We start from the raw sequence: 25,743 nt of genomic DNA, 5'->3' as shown, positions 1-25,743 counted from the left end.
AGTTAATTTGGACAGGGTATAATCCCCAATCCTCATTAAATTAGTAGGTACGATGCCCGGCAGATGTGGAGATGTGGCTTGGTGTATATCTTGCGGCGTGTATGCGTTCCCTGATCGAGGGCGAATACTGCTGTGCAAAATGTAAGCACATTGTTTCCCTGGAAGCCCAGGTTCTGAATCTAGGGAAGCACGGAGAAGACCCTCCAGGGCACAGAGGTGGGTGGAGACAGAGGTGCAGGCACTAGAGTAGATGGGCGACAGGAAGGATAGAGGGGAAAGTGCCAGGGAGGCTGATATGGGGCTGGAACATCCCAATAAGTACGCTCCATTGAGTGACATTGGTGAAACCAGTCAGGGACCAGCACTGTTGGAGCTGAGGGACTCCCCTAGCTGCCAGAAGAAGAACTCCTCCAGTGAGAGTGTGTGTGTGTGTGTGTGTGTGTGTGTGTGTGTGTGTGTGGGGGGGGGGGGGCGAAGGGAAAGGAAAGAGATTCTGGAGGTAGGGGACTCAATATTTAGAAGGACAGAGAGGGCAATCTGTGACAAAGACCTGAAGCACCGAACTGTATGCTGTCTACCGGGCGCTCAGGTTGGGCACATCACAGATTTGGTGGACAGATTACTAGGAGGGGCTGGGGAAGAACTGGCTGTCATGGTGCACGTTGGCACCAATGACAATGTCAGAGGCAGATGGAGTGTCCTAAAGAACGATTTTAGAGACTTAGGAGCTAAATGGAGGAAAAGGACCGCCAAGGTAGTATTCTCAGAAAAACCACCGGTACCTCGAGCCACATCAGAAAGGCAGAGGGAGATTAGGGAAGTAAACAAGTGGCAGAGGAGCTGGTGTAGTAAGGAGGGGTTTGGGTTCCTGGAGAACTGGGCCAACTTCTCAGGTCGGTCACCAGTTCTATAGAGAGGGATGGACAGCACCTAATTGAGGAGGGTGCAGATCTGCTGCGAGTGAAGATGGCCGAAAAGTTAGAGGGGCTTTTAAACTAGGCGACGAGGGGGAGCGTCCGGAGGTAGAGATAGTCAGCGCAGAGCATATTCCAGAAGGTAGTATTGGAGGCACTAGTGGTAGGTTGACTAAAGTACATAAACCAGAAGTATAGTAACAAGTCCTATTTACAATCTCGGTACACCCAATAAGAGGACAGTAGGAGTCCGGTCTAAACTGCGCAGCATTTTCACCAATGCCAGGAGCCTGGTGGATAAGATGGGAGAACTAGAGATACTGTTGTACAAGGAGGATTTAGATTTTGTGGGAATTTCAGAAACTTGGTTCAACAGCTCTCATGATTGGCTGGCAACCATTCAAGGGTATTTCCTTTATCGCAGGGATAGAGGGTCAAAAAAGGGAAAGGGGTATGCCTGTATATCAAGAATAATGTACTATTGTAATAGTTACTAATTATTAATTACTAATGTAATAATGAATGTGATAGATGACATCACTAAAGGGAGCTAGGGAGGAGGTGGAATCCTTATGGGTAGAGCTCCAAAGGGATGAACCTAAGGGGAAACAAAATACTGGGAGTATGCTATAGTCCCCCTAACCTGAGTGAGGAGGGGGAGACTGACCTCCTATCACAATTTGGATTAGCAGCAAGGATGGGAAGTGTCCTCATAATATCCAGACACAGACTGGACGGAAGGAACCGCGCATTAGTCTAAGGCTCGTCAGCTCCTAGATGTCTTGCAGGACAATTTTATGGGTCAGATGGTAGACGCACCAACTAGAAACAAAGCGTTACTAGACCTACTGATTACCAACAATACAGACCTGATCTCGGATATGGAAATAAGGGGCAATTTAGGTAACAGCGATCACAGGTCATTTAGCTTCAGTATAAATCACACAAATAGGAAACATAAGGGGAATACAAAGACATTGCTTTTCAAAAGAGCAAACTTCCCCAAACTACAAACCTTGCTAGAAGATATAAATTGGGATGAAATCTTAGGAACAAAGAACATGGAGGAAAAATGGGTTTGCTTTAAGAGCATAATAAATAAGGGCATTAGCCAGTGCATACCATAAATTTAAAAGCATGAACAAAAGTCCTGGATGGCTTAACTCCAATGTAAAAATGCATATAAAAGCAAAGGAGGCCTTTAAAAAAATACAAGGCTGAGGGATCATTATCAGCATTCACACTTTAAAAAGATTGCAACCAGAAATGTAAGGGTGCAATTAGGGCGGCTAAGATTGAACACAAAAGACACATAGCGGAGGAGCGCAAAAACAAAAATCCCAAGAAATTCTTTAAGTATATAAACAGTAAAAAGTGGAGGACATACCATACTGGCCTCATAAAGAATGGAAGGAAATCTGGTTACGAAGGATGGGGAGATGGTGAAGGTATTGAATTTATTCTTCTCCTCAGTCTTCACGAGGGAATCGGGGGGGCTTTAGTAACCAAAATTGCAGTGTTTATCCTCATGACACATCACAGGAAGCACCCTCATGGCTAACAGAGGACAGAATCAGAAATAAACTTGGAAAATTTAACATTAATAAGTCACCGGGACCAGATGGCTTGCCCCCAAGGGTCCTGGAGGAACTCAGTCAAGTAATTGCGAGACCATTGTTCCTAATTTTTACTGACATTCTACTGACTGGTATGGTACCAACTGATTGGAGAAAAGCCAGTGTAGCTCCAATATTTAAAAAAAACGCCAAAATACATCTCTGGGAATTACAGACCAGTTAGCCTAACATCAATAGCTCTTGGAGGAGATAAGGGTCTACAGTATATACAAGATTTTATTAATAAAACCGGTATCATTAGCAGTAATCAGCAGAGATTCATGAAGAATCGTTCTTGCCAAATCAATCTATTAACATTCTATGAGGAGGTGAGCTGCCATCTATATAAAGGAAGGCCCGTAGATGTGGTGTATCTGGATTTTGCAAAAGCATTTGACACAGTTCCCCATAAACATTTAAATGTACAAAGTAAGGTCCATTGGCATGGCCCACAGGGTAAGTACATGGATTGAAAACTGGCAAGTTCAAAGGGTGGTGATAAATAGGGAGTACTTGGAATGGTCAGGGGTGGAAAGTGGGGTCCCCCAGGGTTCTCTGCTGGGACCAATCCTATTAAATTTGTTCATAAACGACCTGGAGGATGGGGGTAAACAGTTCAATCTCTGTATTTTCGGACGATACTAAGCTAAGCAGGGCAATAACTTCTCCGCAAGATGTGGAAACCTTGCAAGAAGATCTGAACAAATTAATGGGGTGGGCTACTACATGGCAAATGAGGTTTAATGTGGAAAAATGTAAAATAATGCATTTGAGTGGCAAAAATATGAATGCAATCTACTCACTGGGGGGAGAACCTCTGGGGGAATCAAGAATGGAAAATGACCTGGGGGTCCTAGTAGATGATAGGCTCAGCAATGGCATGCAATGCCAAGCTGCTGCTAACAAAGCAAACAGAATATTGGCATGCATTAAAAAGGGGATGAACTCAAGAGACAAAGCGATAATTCTTCCACTCTACAAGATTCTGGTCCGGCCTCACCTGAAGTACGCTGTCAAGTTCTGGGCATCAGTCCTCAGGAAGGATGTACTGGAAATGGAGCGAGTACAGAGAAAGGCAACAAAGCTAATAAAGGGTCTGGAGGATATTAGTTATGAAGAAAGGTTACGAGCACTGAACCTAGTCTCTCTGGAGAAGAGACGCTTGAGAGGGGATATGATTTTAAATTTACAAATACCGTGCTGGTGACCCCACAATAGGGATAAAACTTTTCATTGGAAAGGGAGTTTAATAAGACACGCGGCCACTCATTAAGATTAGGAGAAAAGAGGTTTAACCTCAGACTGAGTAGAGGGTTCTTTACTGTAAGAGCGGCAAGGATGTGGAATTCACTTCCACAGGCGATGGTTTCAGCGGGGAGCATTGATAGTTTCAAAAAATAGGATTTTTATAACACCTTACCTGTAAAATCCTTTTCTTTAATGTACATCACTGGACACAGAGCCATAGTAACTACTATGTGGGTTATAGGCTACCTTCAGGTGATAGACACTGACACACCCTAAGACAGGAAGTCCACTCCCTATATAACTCCTCCCACTACTGGGAGTACCTCAGTTTTGTAGCAAAGCAATACACGTGTATACCAGAAAGAGGGGGGGGGGGTCCTCTGTGTCCCTTGATGTACTTCAAAGAAAAGGATTTTACAGGTAAGCTGTTATAAAAATCCTATTTTCTTAATCGTACATCACTGGACACAGAGCCATAGTAATTACTATATGGGATGTCCCAGAGCAATGCCAACTGAGTGGAGGGAGACACAACAGAATTAGGGCAACATGAGACTAGAGGAGTTATACTGCTGCCTGCAGCACACTACGCCCAAAGGCGATATCCTCATGCCTATTTACATTCACCTGATAAAATCTGGTAAATGTATGGCCTGAAGACCAAGTTGAGGCCTTGCAGATTTGAACCATTAAGTATTAAATAAGTAGGAATACCGCGCTCAGACTATAACTCCTTAAAAACCAAAGCCGCAACAATAAACCATCTAATATCTAATGGTAGTAATCAAAAATAAAATAAAAAAATTGCGCTAAATTAATACCATGCAAAAATGACTGGCATATAAAATCTTAAATTGATACACGTGGACACCTAGAAGTGAACTAGGAATCAATAAAAAGTGAATACAGGTGACAAAAAATTAAAGGAAAATCAAAACCTCAATAAAATCATTTGAAGTGTCCATAAAGTAATGCAATAAAAGCGTGTCTTCCCTTAGATGAGAAGGGCTAGTGTATAAACATATATGTGTCCACAATAGCAAAATCTTATGATGAACTCTGTACTTCAGTGTAAACAAACGAAAGGCAACTCAGGTGTGCGACACTGTATATGATGACTCTTACCAGAGATGATGGACCCCCTAAAGAGCAGGGTCAGATGAGCAGGCAGAAATAGCCCTCTGCAGGGACATAGGATCCTCCAGTATCTCCGGTCTTAGGTTGTCTCAGGTGTTCAGTGAGGGGAGTCGCCGTATAGCAATGAATGCTTGTCAGCTGAAATCCTCAGTGGATGATGTTGCTGTATAGCAATAAATGCTTATCAGCTGGATCCCTCAATCTGAAAGAGAAACACTCGGGCTCAAAGCCACAAGTGAGCAGACAGAGAGGGACTCCGATCGTGTAGTAGGTTTAAACAGTAAGTCTTTAATACTAATAAAAACGAGCATATGCTCGTGGGGTAACAGGTACAAACAAACCTAAAATTACATAGATGAATAAAAGCCGGCTAGCTAAACAAACAGATAAAGATCACCCGTGTGCCGGGTAACATGTGACGTGATTGTGTCAGCACAACGCACCGCCCTACATGTTTCGCAATACCTTGGCCCCAGGAAGACGCAAGGTATTGCGAAACATGTGCTCTCACCATATCAAGAGAATGTAGTAATTTTCCTTCCGTAGAACAGGGTTCTGGAAAAAAATGAGGGTAGAGCAATATCCTAGTTGGGATAAAACTAGACACTACCTTCGGTAGAAAGTTAGGATGAGGACGCAATACTACCTTATCCTTGTGAAGGATCAAATATGGCTCTTACAAGAAAGAGCAGCCAACTCTGATGCCCTTCTTGCAGAAGCTATGGCTACCAGAAAATTAGATTCCTTGTCAAAAAGACCAAGGGAATGAGCTGTATCGGCTCAAAAAGGCTGTTTCAGCAATGCCAACAGAACTAAATCAAAGTTCCAAGGGTTCAGGGGTGACTTAACCGGAGGACTAAGCCGCATTACCCCCTGAATAAGCTACGACGCAAAGAATGCGAAGCAAAGAATGCGAAGCAAGTGGTTGTTGAAATAATACCGATAAGGCCAAAACCGCAAGGCCAGCTTCATTTCAGTCAAGGATTCTACTTACGACATACCTCCTGGGGAGCCAACCCCTTGATTCACACCAGGAGACATATGCTTTCTAGACTCTAAACTATGATTATGGAAGCCAGCTTCCCTGCATTAATCAAGGTACCACTGGACCTGACAGCCCACACTTCTTCAGAATGTGGGATTCAACAGCCAAACCGTTAAATTTAGCATGTGTAAGGTAGGATGGAATACCGGACCTTGCGAGAGAAGGTCTGGACGTGGTGGTAGGGTTCATAGGTCCCCTACTGCCATCTTTATGATCTCTGCATACCAAGATCTTCTGGGCCACAAAAATCGCTGATCTCCCTTCCTGCCTAATCCTGCGAAGCAGTCCTGGAAGCAGCAGAATAGGAGGAAATGCATAAATCAGTTTAAAATGATTCCACTGGAACACCAAAGCATCTGTTCCGCATGCTAGCGGATCCCTTGTTCTTGACACAAAGTTGTCGATTTTCTTGTTGAACCTGGACGCAAACAGATCTACGTCTGGGATCCCCCATCCTCGGCCTATTGCCAGGAAGATATTGGGGTGAAGGGACCATTCTCCCAGGAACAACTGCTGGTGACTGAAGTAGTCCGCCTGCCAATTTTCTATTCCCGGAATGAAGACTGCCGATAGGCAAGGTACATTGTTTTCTGCTCAAGTTAATATATAATTCACCTTTCTCTGTGCCGCACGACTTGTCGTGCCCCTTTGGTGATTGATATAGGCCACTGCTGTGGTATTGTCGGATTGGATCCTAACAGGATAATTCCGTAACCTGAACATCCAGGCCCTCAGGGCCAAGCACGCTGCCCAGATTTCTAGAATGTTGATGGGCATTTTTGATCTGGACTATTTCCCTTGGACAGTCGCTCCTTCCCAGACTGCTCCCCAACTCAAAAGGCTGGCATCTGCTGTTACCATCTTCCAGGTAGCTGGTAAGAAAGATTTTCCCTTCTGCAGATGCTTGGTTATCAACCACCAACTGAGGCTCCGGTGTACCCTGGAGACAGACACATTGGGAATTCTAGAGCTTGGACCTACTTGTTCCAAGCTGAGAAACTACTGTTTTGCATCAGCCTCAAATGAAACTGAGCATAAGTAACGGCCTTGAATGAAGCCACCATCTTTCCCAATATGCAAAGTCGAATAGGAGCATTCTTCTTTGCTATGACCATCTGAATCAGTTCCTTTATGGCACTGATCTTTGCCTGGGGCAAGAATACCTTTTCCTGGGCTGTATCAAAAATCAGACCCAAGTATTCCAATCTCCTTGATAGTTTTTTTAAGGAGGATTTCTTTAGGTTAAGAATTCAACCTTGGTATTCCAGGTAGTTGACTGGAGATCATACTTTGGTTTAAGAGGGCTACCGACTGGTCCATCAAGAGCAGATCATCTAGGTAAGCTATAATCGCTATACCTTGGCCTTAATCCAGCTACAGGAGGGGCCAGACCTTTGTAAATACTCAAGGTGCAGTAGCTAGACCGAAAGGCAGAGCTACAAACTGAAAAAGAAGATTTTCTACCTCGAAATGTAGATATTTCAGGTGAGCGGGAAATATAGGTACATGGAGGTATGCATCCCTGATGTCTACTGACGCCAGAAGTTCTCCACCTTGTAGGACGGAGACCACTGATCAGATTGACTCCATGCGGAAAGAGCGGATATTCAGAACCGGTTTAGATATTTGAGATCTAGAATGGGTCTTACATTCTCATTTGGTTTTGGTACTGTGAAAAGGTTTAAACAAAACCCCAATCCCTGCTCTTGCCTGGGAACCACTAAGATCAATCTTTTGAGACAAAAGATGGTCCAATGCTTTAAAGATTTCTTTTCCTCTGAAATCTGAGAAAACAAGGGGACAGGGACCTTCGGAACTCAAGTTTGTACCCTAGAGTTGAGGAAGTCAGCCATCTGCAGCCTAAGGCACCTGGCATTCCTAGGCGGTCTCCCATCCAGGTACTGACCAGGCCCGACCCTGCTTAGCCTCTGAGATCAGACGAGATCTGGAGCTTTCGGGGTAATGTGGCCGTAGGCTCTGACACTCTTCCTGAGACTGCGGAAGTTGTCCCCCCACTCGAGCAAGCGGGGGGGGTGCACCCTCATAAGGAGGCTTCAGTTTCCTTCTTGAACTTGACGGCGCAGGCCGTCGTAACTGCCTGAAGGCAGATGCTCCTGGCACTGGAGAAGGCGCTTGTTTAAATAAGTTTACTCTGCATTCAAACTAGCAAAAGGATACTTTTTGCACCAAAAATTTTTTTGGATGTATTTATCCAAATCATCCCTAAACAGCCATTCAACGTGAAAAGGAAAACTAGCCAGGAGCTTTGCATGATGCTTCGGCTGACCAATTTTTCAACCATAAGATTCTATGCTTATGCACCAGTCAAAGGTAAGGCGCGAGGCTTGAGAAATAGAACCTCTCATGGCATCTATTGCCAAACATAATGCCGCTGGCAATTCAGCTAAATCCTGGCCTGCTGATCAAGAATAACCTTGATCACCTGTTCAGACTGGTTTCTCAAGGATTGACATACACCAATTGCTGCTCATCAGAAAAAAAGTTTTTATTTTTGTTTTTTTTTTTTTGTTTTTTTTGTAAGAGGAATTTCCAACTTTTTATCCGTTGGATCCCTAAGCATTTGAGCACTATTGGACAAGTCAAACTTTCATTCACAGAGGATATAGCAGCGACAATTGCTGGTATCTCCCACACTTAGTGAATTTTTCCTCCATAGGAAAAAGTGTTTAAAACTTTATAGGAGGAAAAAAAATTTTATCTGGGTGATCCCACTCAGAATATATAAGCCTTTCCAGCAACGAGTGGACAGGAAAGGCATGCGCAGCTTGAGGAGGCTTTGAACCCAAACAAGAAAGTGGGCATATCAACCGACTCAATGAAGAGTAGCAAAAAAAGTGGAGCGGACAAATTCAGTAAGAATTGCACCATCAATCTTTCAGATTGTGAAGCTGATTCCCCCCCCCTGCATATGACCCAGAAGAGGAGTCATCAGCCTTCTCACGGTCCCCTGAGGGAAATCGCATTTTATCACATTCTGGGATGCGATTAAAGCCACTAGCCAATCCCATCATTGCTTGAGGAAAAACTTCTACAGTAATATAGGCAGGGGCTGCAGTGTTGAAAACAATTGCAATATTTGATAGCCCTGATCACTTACTCTGACTGGCTACCCCCTCTCAGGGGAGGATGCCAATGTAGAGTGTTCAGAGCTTGCATTAGTCCCTTTTAAGCCCTTTTTGGGGTGTTTCTACCCCCCCTTCTGACCATAGCCCGATGCACAAATGCAGAGGGACTACCAGAAGAAATCGCATCCACAGCTTCAGCAAATAGTCCAGCAACTGCTGCTATTTAATGCTCAGCCAGATGCTTTTAGTAAACGTGCCAAAGGAATACCTGTGTCACCACTTACATGCCTCTTTTTAGTTTATGTGTCTCTCCGACAGCTGCAGTCAGCAAAATATAGAGCCTTTTAAAAGTACCCCCCCACTGGACGTTGCTATATGCAAACGCCGCGCTAAACCATGCCCACTCCGTATTCCCACTGTGCCCTCCCTCTTTTCAAAAAAGAGCGTTTTCCTGTGGCAGCACGGGCCTCCGATCTGACAGGATCAGCGTGTGTGGGGGGATGGCGGCGAGGAGGAGGGCTGTGACAAACCACTATACAGAGGAGGTGGAGAACGAAGTGACATCCGCCGATCGTTCTGCTTCTCCCTCTATTCAGGGAGAGGGGGAGAGCTTTTGTCCGGGTGGGCGGAGTTTTTTTTAGAGAAAAATCCCCCTCCAACATTTTACCGGATTCCTGTGACTGCTAGCATAAGAGAGATCTGTCAGCGTCTGCTGACATAGCATGATCTGAGAAAGCATGACAAGGTACGTGCTCTATACAGCCCCCAGTGGTGACTTTTAGGCATGACAACATTTACTTTTTAACCACTTACCAACCGGCCCAAAGCCGAATGACGGCTACAGGGCGGATGGATAACTCTGGGAGGGCGTACTATGACATCCTCCTAGAATCCCGTTCTCGCGCGCCCACTGGGGCATGCACCCGAGAACATCCGTGACCGCCGGGTCCAGAGGACCCGGTGCATCACGGATCATGGTAAACGGCCACTCATAGCAGCCGTTTACTACGTGATCGCTCCGTCAAATGACAGAACGTTCACTAGTAAACAAACCGGCGTCACATCCGGTTCCCCTCTCTTCTCCCCGTACCTATTAGTACAGTGCAAGGGGAGAGATCAGTGGCAGCAGCGCTGTGGCCTGGATGTGTAGTGCCCACAGCGCTGCTCAGTGCCCATTCCAGTCATACATACCCAGCCATGCTTAGCATACCCACCCATCCATCCTCAGCCATCCATCCTCAGCCATCCATCCTCAGCATACCGATCCATACTCATCCATCCATCCTCACCCATCCATCCTCAGCAATACTCATCCATCCATCCTGAGCAATCCCATCCACCCCCATCCATAATTAGCCGTACCCAGCCATACCCATCTATGCTCGGCCATACCCATCCATACTCAGCCATGCTCATTCATGCTCAGCCATCCCCATCCACGGCTCATCTATCCCCATTCATGCTCATCCATGCCACTACAGTTCCTCACAAAAGTGTAATAGGTAGTCAAATTAGATTTGAAACTTATGTCCCTAGAACACCTGATGGTGCTCCCTGCATGTTGGGCCTCTCTATGTGGCCACACTGTGGGAAAGTCTCACATGTGGTATCACCGTGCTCAGGAGTAGGAGAAACTATTTTGGGGTGTAATTTTTGGTATGTACATGCTATGTGTTAAAAACATTGTGTAAATGGACAACGTTGCGTAAAAAAAAAATGTGTTTTCATTTTCTTTACATATTTTCCAAAAACTTGTAGAAAAAAAAAAAAAGACTTAATATGCCTCAGATTATACATTGGGTTGTTTTCTTTCCAAAATGGGGTCATTTTTGGGGCATTTGCATTGTCCTGGTTCTCCAGGGCCTTCAAAAGTGTAAGAGGTAGTCAAGAAATTATATGTGTAATTTATGCTCCAAGAACGCCTGATGGTGCTCCCTGCATGTTGGGCCTGTATGTGGCCACACTGTGTAAAAGTCTCACACATGTGGTATCAACATACTTAGGAGGAATAGTAGAATGTGTTTTGGGGTGTAATTTGTGCTATGCATATTCTGTGTGTAAGAAATAACCTGCTAATATAACAATTTTGTGAAAAAAAAAAAAAAAAATCTTGATTTTGTAAAGAATTACAACTTCAAAAAACTCACCATGCCTCTTACTAAATACCTTGGAATGTCTACTTTCCAAAAATGGGTCATTTGGGGGGTATTTGTACTTTCCTGGCTTGTTAGGGTCTCAAGAAATGAGATAGGCTGTCAGTACTTAAGGTGTGATCAATTTTCAGAGATTGGCACCATAGCTTGTGGACTCTATAACTTTCACAAAGACCAAATAATATACACGGATTTGGGTTATTTTTATCAAAGATATGTAGCGGTATAAATTTTGGCCAAAATATATGAAGAAAAATTACTGATTTGCAAAATTTTATAACAGAAACGAAGAAAAATTCATTTTTTTTTTTTTACAGAATTTTCGGTCTTTTTTCTTTTATAGCGCAAAAAATAAAAAACCCAGCATTGATTAAATACCACCAAAAGAAAGCTCTATTTGTGTGAAAAAAGGACAAAAATTTCATATAGGTACAGTGTTGCATGACTGATTGTCATTCAAAATGTGGGAGCACCGAAAGCTGAAAATTAGTCTGGTTATGAAGGGGGTTTAAGTGCCCAGTGGGTAAGTGGTTAAAGGAGACAATTCTAAAGAATTTTAAAGTTTCTTGTGAAGTCTCCACTTACCTTTCCCGCCGCAGGGTTTTCTGTGGTAAAACCAACAGACCCAATCTTCACCTCTCACGGTGGGCTCTGTTTAAAAAAACCTTCAGGAACTGGGGCCCCCTTTTTTATCGTGGGATCCGCACTCCTGGACCCGTAAAACACCCCGCCAGAAAAAACTTGAGGCTGGAAAAACCAAAAGTACTGGATCCCGGGGTCTAGCTCTCTAGGAAGAAAAGCGTTACGGGCTAAACCTTGTTTCTGCCGGCACGGCCTAAAAAGACACTTTTAATGGATGCGGCTGCACAGCTAGCCCCAGCAAGGATTGCACCAGTGGAGCTCAGCAAAGCACATCTTTACTCGTGACCAACACCTAAGACACTGGCGAAAAAACTGAGGTACTCCCAGTAGTGGGAGGGGTCATATAGGGAGTGGACTTCCTGTCTTAGGGTGAGCCAGTTTCCATCACCTGAAGGTGGCCTATAACCCACATAGTAATTACTATGGCTCTGTGTCCCGTGATGTACAATTAAGAAAAATATTAGATAAGCACCTGATCAACCACAACATACAAGGGTATACAATGTAATACTGACATATAATCACACACATAGGTTGGAATTGAGTCTTTTCAACCTCACCTACTATGTAACACTGAAGAAATGACACTTTGCTATAATGTAAAAGTAGTGAGTGTATAGCATATATAACCGTGTAAATTTGCTGTCCCCTCAAAATAACTCAACACACAACCATTAATGTCTAAACCGCTGGCAACAAAAATGAGTACATCCGTAAGTGAAAATGTACAAATTAGGCCCAATTAGCCATTTTCTCTTCCCGGTGTCATGTGACTCATTAGTGTTACAAAGTCTCAGGTGTGAATGAGGAGCAGGTGTGTTCAATTTGGCGTTATAGCTCTCACTCTCACATACTGGTCAGAGGTTGAAAGGGGTGGGAGATCAGCTTGTCAGTGCTCAGATCATACATTGCACACGGCATAAAATTGGTCTGCATGGAAGCCTCTTCTAAAGATGATGCACAAGAAAGCCTGCAAACAGTTTGCTGTAGACAAGCAGACTAAGGACATGGATTACTGGAACCATGTCCTGTGGTCTGATGAGACCAAGATAAACTTATTTGGTTCAGATGAAGTCAAGCGTGTGTGGCAGCAACCAGGTGAGGAGTATAAAGACAAGTGTGTCTTGCCTACAGTCAAGCATGGTGGTGGGAGTGTCATTGTCTGGGGCTGCATGAATGCTGCCGGTACTGGGGAGCTACAGTTCATTGAGGGAACCATGAATGCCAACTATCAGGAACCATGAATCAGACTGAGACAAAAGTATAGTTAAATCACACTTGTTTAATAATAATAATAAAAAGGTAAACTGTAAGCGTGGTCAAAACAAGCCAGAGTTCAGTAACCAGATCAGGTAGTCAGCCAAGCCAACGTTAGAGAGCCAGAGGTAAACGTAGTAGTTCACAAGCAGGATCAGGAGCCAGAAGGGACGTCAGCCGTGCAAGTCAACAGGAACGCAGGAGAAATTCTCTGTGATGTTGACAAAGGTGAAGGCAGAGATCAAGTGAGCTGGACGGCTTTAAGTAGGCAGGACTGACGAGCAGAATCAACAACAGCTGGGTAACTGTGGAGAGAGATGGGAGCTGGCAATTAGAAAGACAGCTGAGCGGCCAGCTCAGAGAAGGAAGGGCTGAGCCCAGCCCTGACACCAACCTATACTGTGACATACTGAAGCAGAGCATGATCCCCTCTCTTTAGAGACAGGGCCGCCGGGCAGTATTCCAACATGATAACAACCCCGAACACACCTCCAAGACGACCACTGCCCTGCTAAAGAAGCTGTGGGTAAAGGTGATGAACTGGCCAAGCATGTCTCCAGACCTAAACCCTATTGGGCATCCTCAAGTGGAAGGTGGAGGAGCGCAAGGTCTCTAACATCCACAAGCTCTGTGATGTCGTCATGGAGAAGTGGAAGAGGACTCCAGTGGCAACACGTGAAGCTCTGGTGAACTCCAGGGTTAGGGCAGTGCTGGAAAATATTGGTGGGCACACCAAATATTGACATATGGCCCAATCTGGACATTTTCACTTAGGGATGTACTCACTTTTATTGCCAGCAGTTTAGACATTAATGGCTGTTTTGAGTTATTTTGAGGGGACAACAAATTTACTCTGTTATACAAGCTGCACACTCACTACTTCACATTGTAGCAAAGTCTAATTTCTCAGTGTTGTCACATGAAAAGATATAATAAAATATTTACAAAAATGTGAGGGGTGTACTCACTTTTGAGAGATAATGTGTATAGAGAGAGAGAGAGAGAATATATATCTATAAGTATATATATATTTATGTGGTTTTCATACTTTTGTGAGTATTCATTTTTAACGTTTCTTTGTAATTAAACCTTGTTGGAACGTACTACACCAGAGTGGTCACACAGTCTCCCTCCCTTCCCCTCTCTTGTTTTACAGATGGAGCGCCACCTCCTTTTTCACAGCAGCACCCCTAGGTCATCAGTTCCTTTTGTCTAGTTATAAGGGCTACCAGCTCATAAGCCGGTCTGTATTATTGTCTTTGCTTATTCAATGGGTGATTTTTCAACGTCCTTTATATTTCCCATGAGTGGTTGGGCGCTGATAATATAGCGCCATTCCTGGCATTGGGGAAATCATTTTTTAATTTTAGGTTGGTTTTACCCCCTCTCTCTAAAAGCTACTCTCCCCTTCACAATGCACCCCATTACATATATTTCAATGGGAGAAAGACCTTGGGCTGGGTTTCACACAAGGACTAAAGAGACTATATTATTTATTTTGCATATAAGGTGCCCATAGCCATTAGGTTTCAAAAAAAGGGTATAAAATACTAGCTAAATGGTATTGCATCCTGACAAAGCTGCATAAATGCTTTCCCAACTCCCCACCCAATAGCGTTAGAAAAGAGATGTGGGCACATTAAATGCACATCTACTGGGAATGTTCAATTTTATTTCCTTTATTATCAGACCCACCCAGTAATCTCAAAACTCACAGACATTGACTTAGTCCAAGGCACATGCTTATACCTCCACAATATTTCCAAAATTATGCTACAAAAAGATTGCTCATACTGCTGTGGAAACGAATGCAATCCCCCACTCTTGCCTTACGGATAAGAAAAGTAAACAAGATCAGGCACATAGAGGACTTAAGCAGCCCATACATTATGCATTTTTTTTTCCATTCAACCAGACGGTTGAAAGAAAGAAAATGCCTCGATTCCCTCATTTACACATTCAATGTGGATGAAGTAATCCCGCTGCCAGAATACAATTATGCATTGTTGCAGGCTATAGCCAGCGACACTGATCAATTGGGGAAAAAACATGACAGGCTGGTTGTACACAAGTCGGTCAATAGATCGACTTGTGCACAACCGGTCTACCCATAACATGGATGGAAATATGACTAGTTCCTTCTGAATCGGCTGAAATTTGATCCCTGTACCCTCTTCCTTTACAGCCCTGGAGAATATATAAAAAAAACCCACGGTATTATTGATATGAATGTGTGGTATATACATACCAATACCATCATGTATACCAATACCAAGCTTTACTACAAAAAAACATAATTTGACTTCGTGAGGGTGGGGGCTCCTGAGTGTCACGGTGACTTTCTACCCCTCTCCCCCCATCCACCATTTCCCCACTATAACCCCTTCACTTCATTCACTTTCTGTCCCTTTTTTCAGAATACTCCCCGATTCATCCCATGATGCAGTGTCACTACATTCACTAGCTCACAATGGTTATAAAGACCAGACTCTTTATACTCAAATCCCAATGAAAAGATGTAGGAGCTCTCCTTTGTAGTTGGGTCCAGTTGTAGAAGATTTGCCTTGGCGCTAGCTAGGACCATTTAAAAAAAAAAAAAAAGAAATAGAGCCTAAAGACAGGAATGCACCATCTAGTCTACCATCTGACAGATTAAAACGGGGGGAAATGCCAGCAATTTTTTTTTTTTTAAAGCAGTGATAATAGGAAATGGTACAAAATATTTTACAGCGCACACATTCAAGAATGACATTTCCTGCAAGTCTAGTTAAAAACACCTGAACATATTCAAAAAATACGGGGGTTTGGTCACACTATATCAGTGGTTCTCAACTCCAGTCCTCAGGACCCACTAACAGGCCATAATTTAAGTATTACCTTGGGGAGATGCAGACTAGAAAACTGCAATCACTGAGCAGCAAATGATATCACCTGTGATGTATTTCAGTTATCCTGCAACTTGCCTAGACATAACAAAATGCTACACATCAGGTTAAAAAAAACAGGAGAATACACATTACCTGTGCCAACTCTGCCCCCAGCTACATCACTAACCTAGTCTCAAAATACCAACCTAATCGCCATCTCCATTCCTCCCAAGACCTCCTGCTCTCTAGCTCCCTCATCACCTCCTCCCATATCTGCCTCCAGGACTTCTCCCGAGCCTCGCCTATCCTCTGGAATTCCCTACCCCAATCTGTCAGACTGTCTCCAAATTTATCCACTTTTAGGCGATCCCTGAAAACTTTCCTCTTCAGAGAAGCCTATCTTGCCTCCATCTAACAACTGCACTATTTTCTCCATTAGCTCATCCCCCCACAGCTATTACCCTTTGTATAACTTGACCCTCCCTCCTAGATTGTAAGCTCTAACGAGCAGGGCCCTCTGATTCCTCCTGTATTGAATTATATTGTACTGTCTGCCCTAATGTTGTAAAGCGCTGCGTAAACTGTTGGCGCTATATAAATCCTGAATAATAATAATAATAATTACCTGTAGCCAACAAAGTTTTCCATACCGACCCAAGTTCAGACCAGCAGCTCCTAAACTTATGACCTTCTGGCTTTTGAGATGCAGAATCTAAAACATGGAACAAATAGAGAATAACGTCTGAGGATGTTAAAAAGGTTGAGGTTGTGGTTGCCAATTTCCAAAGCCAGATAAACTGCCTTATCTTATGCTGTTATGGTGCATTTAAAGCCCAACTCCAAGTAGAAAGCCTCCTTGGATGCCACTGAACTGCAAAGGTTACATTGCTTGTTTAGGTCTAGAGGACAGGAACAACAATTTCACTTACCTGGATTGATGGAATTAAATAACATGGATTACAGAGGTTGCAGAGTAGTGCGCAGGGTTTACATTTGTAAGAAGGGACTTCACTTAGATGGCCTACAACCAGAACTGCTTAATCTTGGCGCAGTCCTACAAAATATGTATGAACACGCCTTTAGCTTCAACACATCAACATTTATCATCTGTACTTAGAAAGATACTAGCGGTACAGAAGGAGTTTTTTCCATCCTGCCATAAGCTTGTATTTGGTCTCTGATATCTGTTGCAGATCGAGGCTCTGTGTGCAAAGAATATATTATGGTTGATTTGTTCCTAGGAGAATTAGGTGCTCAAATCCCACCCATTTTTGAAATAAAGAAACCTGGACGCAAGTTATTATGCGATTGGGTTAATAAGATATGGAAAGTATTCTTTTCAAAGTACCTTGTTGGGAGTAGATCTTCTTGTAAGGGATAAGTGGGCACAAATTCTTTGCCATCTGGCAGGGAATGTGTGAAGCTGGTTACGCCTCCAGAACCCCAAATCTTGTATCTCAAAATCGGACTGCAGGGGAGCTGGCGTCTTCCAATCGGCAGTGGTGATGAAGCTTTGTACAGGATCTATTTAATTGTTCCCAGGTTTTAAATATGCTGCCATTGTGACTAGGTGAAAATTTGGGGTGACCAATAATAGGCAACACTGGCTGGTAAGGCAGGAATTTCCACTTTTGGAAAGACTTTCAGGGTAGGGCCAAATTGATGGGTGGTGTCTGATTAGGGACTTTTAAGTTTTCCTGCCCAGAGTGCACCTGACAGAGGGATAGGCAGACAATCAACAGAGACGCCAAGTTTAGTATCTCAGTGACATCATCAGGCGATTATGCAAGTTAGAAATGTTGCAGAATTTGATCTGGAAAACCGATTCCCCCTTTGGATTTAGGAAAGATTAGGGTGTTTTTTTGTCAAGCATAGCGAGTAGTTACTAACTGTACTTCAGGAATTATCTGCATTGCATACTTACACTGGTTCAGCTTGGCACAAAGTAAAGCCTCATACACACGATAGGACTTTGTACAAACTTTTCCGTGGATTTTTGTACAAAGAGCTTTGGCCTTAAACTAATTAAGCATACACACGGCAGGACTTTTTCATTCAACTTTCAAATCACGTGGTTTTTCAGCTCTTTACTGCCACCCTTTGATCAACTTCTGTATCGGCGAGATTTGACACCTGCGACCCCCTTCGCGGGAGCCAGTGCCAAGCTGGCTCACTCATCGGGAAAGGAAAAATGTGTTTTTTCCTTTCGCGATGAGCGACAAGCATTGCCGACAGGTGTTTGGTATGAATCATGAGGGGAACTCCACACGAAATTTTAAATAAAAAAACGGCAGGGGTTCCCCCTCCGGGAGAATACCAGGCCCTTAGGTCTGGTATGGATTTTAAGGGGAACCCCCTACGCCCTAACGGCGTGGGGGTCCCCCCCAAAACCTATACCAGACCCTTATCCGAGCACGCAGCCCGGCCGGTCAGGAAAAGGGGTGGGGACGAGTGAGCGCGCCCCTCCCGAACCGTACCAGGCCGCATTCCCTCAACATGGGAGGGTGGGCGCTTTGGGGCAGGGGGGCGCCCTGCGGGCCCCCCATCCCAAAGCACCTTGTCCCTATATTGATGAGGACATGGTCTCTTCCCGACAACCCTGGCCATTGGTTGTCGGGGTCTGCGGGCGGAGGGCTTATCAGAATCCGGGAGTCCCCTTTAATAAGGGGGTCCCCAGATCCCGGCCCCCCCATCCTATGTGAATGAGTATGGAGTACATCGTACCTCTACCCATTCACCTGGAGGAAAAAGTGTCAAAAAAAAAAAAAACACACTACACAGGTTCTTAAAGTAATTTATCAGGCAGCTCCGGGGGTCTTCTTCTGACTTTGGGGGTCTTCTTCCGACTTCTCCACTCTCTCCGGCCTCTTCTCCCGGTGTCCGGTTCTTCTCTCGCTCTCTGGTTCTTCTGCCGGGCTCCTCCGCTATCTTCTGCTCTTTTGCCGCTCTTTGGCCCAGTCTTCTCCGTCGTCTTGTTCCCTCTTCTCTTCTTCCGATGTTGACACGATGCTCTCTCCCGCTGTAATGCTGTGTGCGAGGTGCGCGACGACTTATATAGGCATGGGGCGTGGTCACCAGGTGATGTCACCGGTGACCCGCCCTTTATGACGTCACAGTCCCATCATGTCCCCGTGTGCATGATCGTGTGTACGGGCCTTAAGTATCTCATACTTGTTGGGCAACTGGGAAAGCTGAATATTAGTCGGCATTAGCACTACTACAGCAATAGCCATGGTCTTTGTGAGTGCCTTTTCCTTTTGTATATATTGCCCACTGGGGTTCACTCGCTCGGTACTACTGCCAATGATAGGACGCATTGTATTTTTTTTTAAACGAATACAAGGTGCGATTGGATGAGGCAGAAAGCAGGGGTGGTGACATCACATAGTTACTCAGGTTGAAAAAAAAAAAAAAAAAAAAAAAAAAAAAAAAGACAAGTCTATATAGTTCAACCAATAGAAAAGAAAATAAACAGACTAGTAAAATAGAAAACCTCCATATACAGAATCCTACACTCACATCTAATCCACAGGAAGGCAAAAAAACCCTATATAGAGCACGGTCCAAAAAAGCTCCAGCAGGGATCATTATCATTATTCCTAATCTTTATGCTTTTGAGTTTCGCCTGAAATTAAAAAAAAAAAAAGTCAGCAGCTACAAATACTGCAGCTGCTGACTTTTAAAATAAGGACATCTACCTGTCCAGGGCACCTGCAATGTCCTCACCCAAAGCCGACCCGTCCCTCGGCTCTGGGTGGAGGCGCCTGGATCTTCAGTAAGGTTATCAGGAAGTGAAGCCTTGCGGCTTCACAGCCTGGTTCCCTACTGCGCATGTCATGCTGCACATACTGAGTGGTCCCTGCCTTCTTCTGGGACCTGTGCGTCTCCCACAAAACAGTGGTGGGGGGGCGGGGAGGACGTGGCGTAGTTCACCGCGATCTTTCACCAGAAGTGGGAGCAAATATCTGGATTAGTCACTTATCTGCTCCCCCCTGAAAGGTGCCAAATGCGACCCCGGGGGGGACCGGATCAGCGGAAGTTCCATTTCTGGGTGGAACTCGACTTTAAAGACAGCTTACTAATTGGAATAGTACAGTCAGCCTTACATCAATAGTTTGTAAACTATTGGAGCGGATAATAAGTGACCATATTCAAGAAATTGAAAATAGTATCCAGCATGGGTGCATTTGACACGGTACCCCATAAACGCAATACATAAATTGAGGTCTGTTGGGATCAATGATAGTGTATGTACAGTACCTGGATCGAAAACTGGTTACAGGGGCGCATCCAAAGGGTGGTGATAAATAGCGTAGATGCTGAATGGTCTAGAGCAGGGGTCTCCAAACTATGGCCTTCCAGTTGTTCAGAAACTATAATTACCATCGTGTTCATCATGCCTAGTCATGTCTGTGAATGGCAGTTTCACAAAGCCTCATGGGACTTGTAGTTCCAGAACAGCTGGAGGGCCATAGTTTGGAGATCCCTGGTCTAGAGTTATGAGTGGGGTGCCCCAGGGCTCTGTCCTGGAACAAATTTAGTTTAACTTGTTTAATCCTTTTGTTTTTGGGTCTGTACAGCTTACGGACCAGACAGCAGGGGGTTTTACACAGCCACCGGGAGTGTATGTAAATCTATAAAGCCGACTTCTGGATGTCAAATGAAATAGTCCAGCGCCCGCTCCCTTCCCCTTCTTGTTGATGACCCAAAATCAACGTGCAAAACGTCACTTCCGGGTCCATCTGTCAGCTTCCATGACAAGGTTTAGATCGATCTCCATTGCATTACATTCAGTGGAGCACAGTGGAGACATTCGGGGCTTCTTAATTGGCTGTCTCATTAACCACTTCAGCCCCAGAAGATTTGGCTGCTGAATGACGACCATTTTTTGCTATTCGGCACTGCGTCACTTTAACTGACAATTGTGCAGTCATGCGACGCTGCACCCAAATAAAATTGACGTCCTTTTCTTCTCACAAATAGAGCTTTCTTTTGGTGGTATTTGATCACCTCCGCGGTTTTTATTTTTTGCGCTATAAACAAAAAAAATAGCGTCAATTTTGAACAAAAAAATATTTTGTACTTTTTGCTATAATAAATATTCCCATTTTTTTAAAGAAAAAAAGCCAATTTTTTTTCAGTTTAGGCCGATATGTATTCTTCTACATATTTTTGGTAAAAAAAAAAAAAAAATCGCAATAAGCGTATATTGATTAGTTTGCGCAAAAGTTATAGCGTCTACAAAATAAGGGATAGATTTATAGCATTTTTATGTTTATTTTTTTTTACTAGTAATGGTGGCGATCTGCGATTTTTATCGGGACTGCGACATTATGGCAAACACATTTTTGGAACCATTGGTATTTATACAGCGATCAGTGCTATAAAAATGCACTGATTACTGTAAAAATGTCACTGCCAGGGAAGGGGTTAACACTAGGGGGCGATCAAGGGGGTTAACTGTGTTCCCTGTGTGTATTTCTAATTGCAGGGGGAGGGGACAGACTAGAGGGGATGACAGATCGAGGTTCCTAGTTATTAGGAACTCACGATCTGTCATTAATAAAGTGATTTTGCGCAAATACTATTAATAAATGGTATCAAATTAATACATTTGAATAATTCTGGAGAGTAATTAAATTATTATCGTGCAAATGAACATACGTGATATATTCAGTGTCTCTCTACAATAATAGACTGAAAATACTATAATAGTAATACCCTTGTGTAAAATCACAGTGTTTTTCATACATTGGTAACCGTAATAAATACATATGATCTAGTGGAGACATCAATTATATGGATGGAGTTAATATCCTATTGTGGCTGTGCTCAATACAGATTAACTTTAAATAGTAAACAGGATGGAGAAATAATAAATAAAGTCCAAGAAATGATGTTAAATGGAAGATTAAACGTTCTATATGTATTAAGTTGAGTGCGGTTGTTGTTCCCAGTATTCTTAGTGTGGTTCCTTCAATAGTGAGGTCTCAAAGGACTCTTACCTCAACGCTGGCTATACTATGCAGTACCCGCCGTCACCGCTGGGTGGATTCTTAATTCTCCTGCATTGTGGTCATTCCTCCTTTGTATATGATGCTGCTCTGTTCCCTCAGTGCTGGCTGTGAGATGCAGTACCCTCCGCCTCCACTGGAGGGATCCTTTGATTTTGCTGTTACGTTGTTTCACACAACTTCATCCTGGATCACAACACAGCAAAACCAAAGGATCCCTCCAGTGGAGGCGGAGGGTACTGCATCTCACAGCCAGCACTGAGGGAACAGAGCAGCATCATATAAAAGGAGGTATGACCACAATGCAGGAGAATTAAGAATCCACCCAGCGGTGACGGCGGGTACTGCATAGTATAGCCAGCGTTGAGGTAAGAGTCCTGTGAGACCTCACTATTGAAGGAACCATACTAAGAATATTGGGATCATTGTACAATATCTGTCTTGAGCTAATGTAACTTGCTTTGTATTATGTTTGAGATAAATAAATAAACTTTATGTTAAAAAAAAAAAAGAATATTGGGAACAACAACCGCACTCAACTTAATACATATAGAACATTTAATCTTCCATTTAACATCATTTCTTGGACTTTATTATTATTTCTCCATCCTATTTACTATTTAAAGTTAATCTGTATTGAGCACAGCCACAATAGGATATTAACTTCATCCATATAATTGATGTCTCCACTAGATCATATGTATTTATTTATTACGGTTACCAATGTATGAAAAACACTGTGATTTTACACAAGGGTATTACTATTATAGTATTTTTAGTCTATTATTGTAGAGAGACACTGAATATATCACATATGTTCATTTGCACAATAATAATTTAATTACTCTCCAGAATTATTCAAATGTATTAATTTGATACCATTTATAAATAGTATTTGCACGAAATCACTTTATTAATTTCCCTTTTTATGAGTGATTAGTAGTACACTAGAGATTTTGCTGCATTCTTATTCACTAATACTGATTTATATATCACTTATTTTTTATTTATCCCAAGTAGCGCGAAAGCATCCTTTTCACGATCTGTCATTCTTCACACACACGTCCCTGTTCTGCCTCTCGTGCCCACGACCGCTCGTGGCCAGCAGTCATCGCGACCGTCGGCCACGAGCATCGGCACCCTCGCCTGCTCGGGGGCACCTAAACGTCAATTATGATACACGTTGCATTGCTGGATTGCATTATTTCTAGCACCAGACCTCTTCCTAAACGATAAACTGATGAGCTATAGGGGGATTTTAGAATGTTGCTATAAAAAATATGGGGTATTGAAGTTTGTTGCTATTTCATGGGCGCACCCAAATTTAACCACTTCACTACCCGCCCATAGTCATATGACGCTGTATAAATGTGAATGGTCCCAAAATGTGTCAAAATGTGTCAAAAGTGTCCGATGTGTCCGCCATAATGTCGCAGTCATGAAAAAAAAATCGCGATCGCCGCTAAAAAAATAAATAAATATATTTTTTTTAAAAAATGCCATAAATCTATCCCGTATTTTGTAGACGCTATAACTTTTGCGCAAACCAATCAATATACGCTTATTGCGATTTTTTTTTTACCAAAAATATGTAGAAGAATACGTATCGGCCGAAACTGAGGAAAAAATTTGTTTTTTTTTTAAAAATTGGGATATTTATTATAGCAAAAAGTAAAAAATAGTGTTTTTTTCAAAATTGTCGCTCTTCTTTTGTTTATAGCGCAAAAAATAAAAAACGCAGAGGCGATCAAATACCACCAAAAGAAAGCTCTATTTGTGGTGAAAAAAGGACGTCAATTTTTTTGGGGTACAACGTCGCACGACCGCGCAATTGTCGTTTTAAGTGCGACAGCGCTGAAAACTAAAAATTGGCCTGGGAAGGAAGGGGGTGAAATTGCCCTGTATTGAACCGGTTAAAGTTTAACCTTTGTGGTAATATCGTATGACATAAAAAATTGGAACTACCACTATTTTATTCTCTAAGGTTTCCTTTCAGAAAAAATATAATGTTTTGGGGGTTTATGCAATCTTCAGGCCTAAAACTATTTTCTAAACGTGTGCAAAAAACAGCTCTGGAAGCAAATGGGTTAAACAATATATACATTTGTGTAAATAGTTCAATCTCTATTTGCTGACGATACAAAGCTAATCAGGGTAATAATTGCACATGATATTAACACTTTACAAAAGGGGCTCAACAAAATAGAGATGTGGGCAACTACATGGCAAATGAGATTTAACCACAGAGGTGTAACTAGAAGCTTCAGGGCCAAGATGCAAGAAACTATAGCTCCCCAATGGTGGCGGAATGTCAGGGCCTGGTCAAAAGTGCGACCTTTGCGACCCTGGTCATTCCACCACTGGTGTCAGCAGTTTTTTATTTTTATTTTATTTATTATTACAATTTTTTTTAGGAGCCCTTTGGTGAGCCATCAGTGGTCTAAACAGAGAAAGGAGACTGAGGACACAGCCTTCAATCTCTGCAGTCTCCGCTGCACAAAATGAATGGATAGGAATATATCTATACAGAGCTTCACGTTTATTCATAAACCAAAGTATAGTAAACATAGTGTACTATGCCTCAGTTATGAATGAACGGAGTTAGTGATTGGTTTGGATCACTGACTATTCATTAAGAGAAGGGGCCTGTAAACTACACATTTAACAGCAATTTCCCCGCTCTCCACCCTGACAAATCCCCCCGCAGCACCTGGCAGAGGAGGGGAATGGGGAATCAGGCAGCGCTGCGGGGGATGATGGGGGCCGGGGGAGTACACAGGGGCCTGGGAGCGGCAGAAGGTGGATAGGAGCGGCGGCATGTAGAGGAACCAATTCCAAATGTAGGGGATCGGTTCCTTTAATATGCCACACCCAGAACTCTCCCTCTATATGCCAAAATTGCAACCCCTGTACGTGCGCCCCAAATGCTCTCCACTCTCCCATTCCTCTTCAGCATAAATTCTACCCCCCCCCCCCCAAATCCCCCTTCTCAGCACAACACCCTTCCATCCTGGCACAGATCCTGCCTTCCCCCAATCATTCAGAGTGGGCACCCAAGGCACTTGCCCACATCTCTTACAGGGTGTCGGACACCGATTGCCTCTATCTGTGGCAGGTGGCATCTCTTTGATTGGGGGGGGGGATTTGGAGTATATGTGCTGGGGGTGCTTTGGGAGGGAAGAGAAGGTGCTAGAAGGTGTTGTGGGGGAATTGAAATCCAACACCCCCAGCACAAGTCCTCTCCGCTCACAAAGCACCCCCAGCACATATCCTATATCCTCTTATCACAACCCCAATTCCCCCTTCCTAGTCACTGTGTCGTCCTGTCCTCTGCATACAGCAATAAAACATGCCTCAGATCAGCAGCGTGACGCTCCCAGTTTAATGTTACGCCTCCCCGGTTCCTCCTGTCTGTGCACAGGAGAACATCGGAGCTGAGGAGGAGGAGCCAGCTTCAGCGAGGTCTGTACAGTGCAGGCAGTCGGCGTGAGACATGCCAACTGCCACAGATGGGGCAATCACCATGTGTGGAACCATGGGCACCCTGTAAAAGATGCGGGGCAGGTGTCCCAAGTGCCCATGCTGGCACGCCCTGTTAGGTAAACTTGTTTCAGCACTGGGCTTTGGGAAAAAGCACAGAGTGACTAAGCTGGGTTATGCTGGGGGAGGGGCTCAGAGCCCCCCCTCCATGGTCGCAGAACACAAGGGCCCAGTTGCAAGTGCGACCTTGGTAGTTCTGTTACTGTTTACTCACCTGCCTACTG

At 43.7% G+C, this 25,743-nt stretch overlaps 1 protein-coding gene and 1 pseudogene across 1 annotated transcript in view; both read right to left on the bottom strand.

Moving 5' to 3' along the window:
• Window positions 1-25,743, bottom strand: part of EXD1 (exonuclease 3'-5' domain containing 1) — a 559,324-nt gene that overhangs the window by 280,103 nt on the left and 253,478 nt on the right. Inside the window, exon 6 of the mRNA XM_073610706.1 lies at window positions 16,591-16,677. Within this exon, the coding sequence (XP_073466807.1) occupies window positions 16,591-16,677 (87 nt within the window). The remainder of the gene's footprint in view (window positions 1-16,590; window positions 16,678-25,743) is intronic.
• Window positions 7,818-7,936, bottom strand: LOC141120644 (5S ribosomal RNA; annotated as a pseudogene).

This window comes from Aquarana catesbeiana, linkage group LG13 (assembly GCF_042186555.1).
Source record: "Aquarana catesbeiana isolate 2022-GZ linkage group LG13, ASM4218655v1, whole genome shotgun sequence".
NCBI classification, from domain to species: domain Eukaryota; kingdom Metazoa; phylum Chordata; class Amphibia; order Anura; family Ranidae; genus Aquarana; species Aquarana catesbeiana.
The sequence above is the reverse complement of the archived record's forward strand: the minus strand, read 5'-3'. Positions and strand labels throughout refer to the sequence as shown.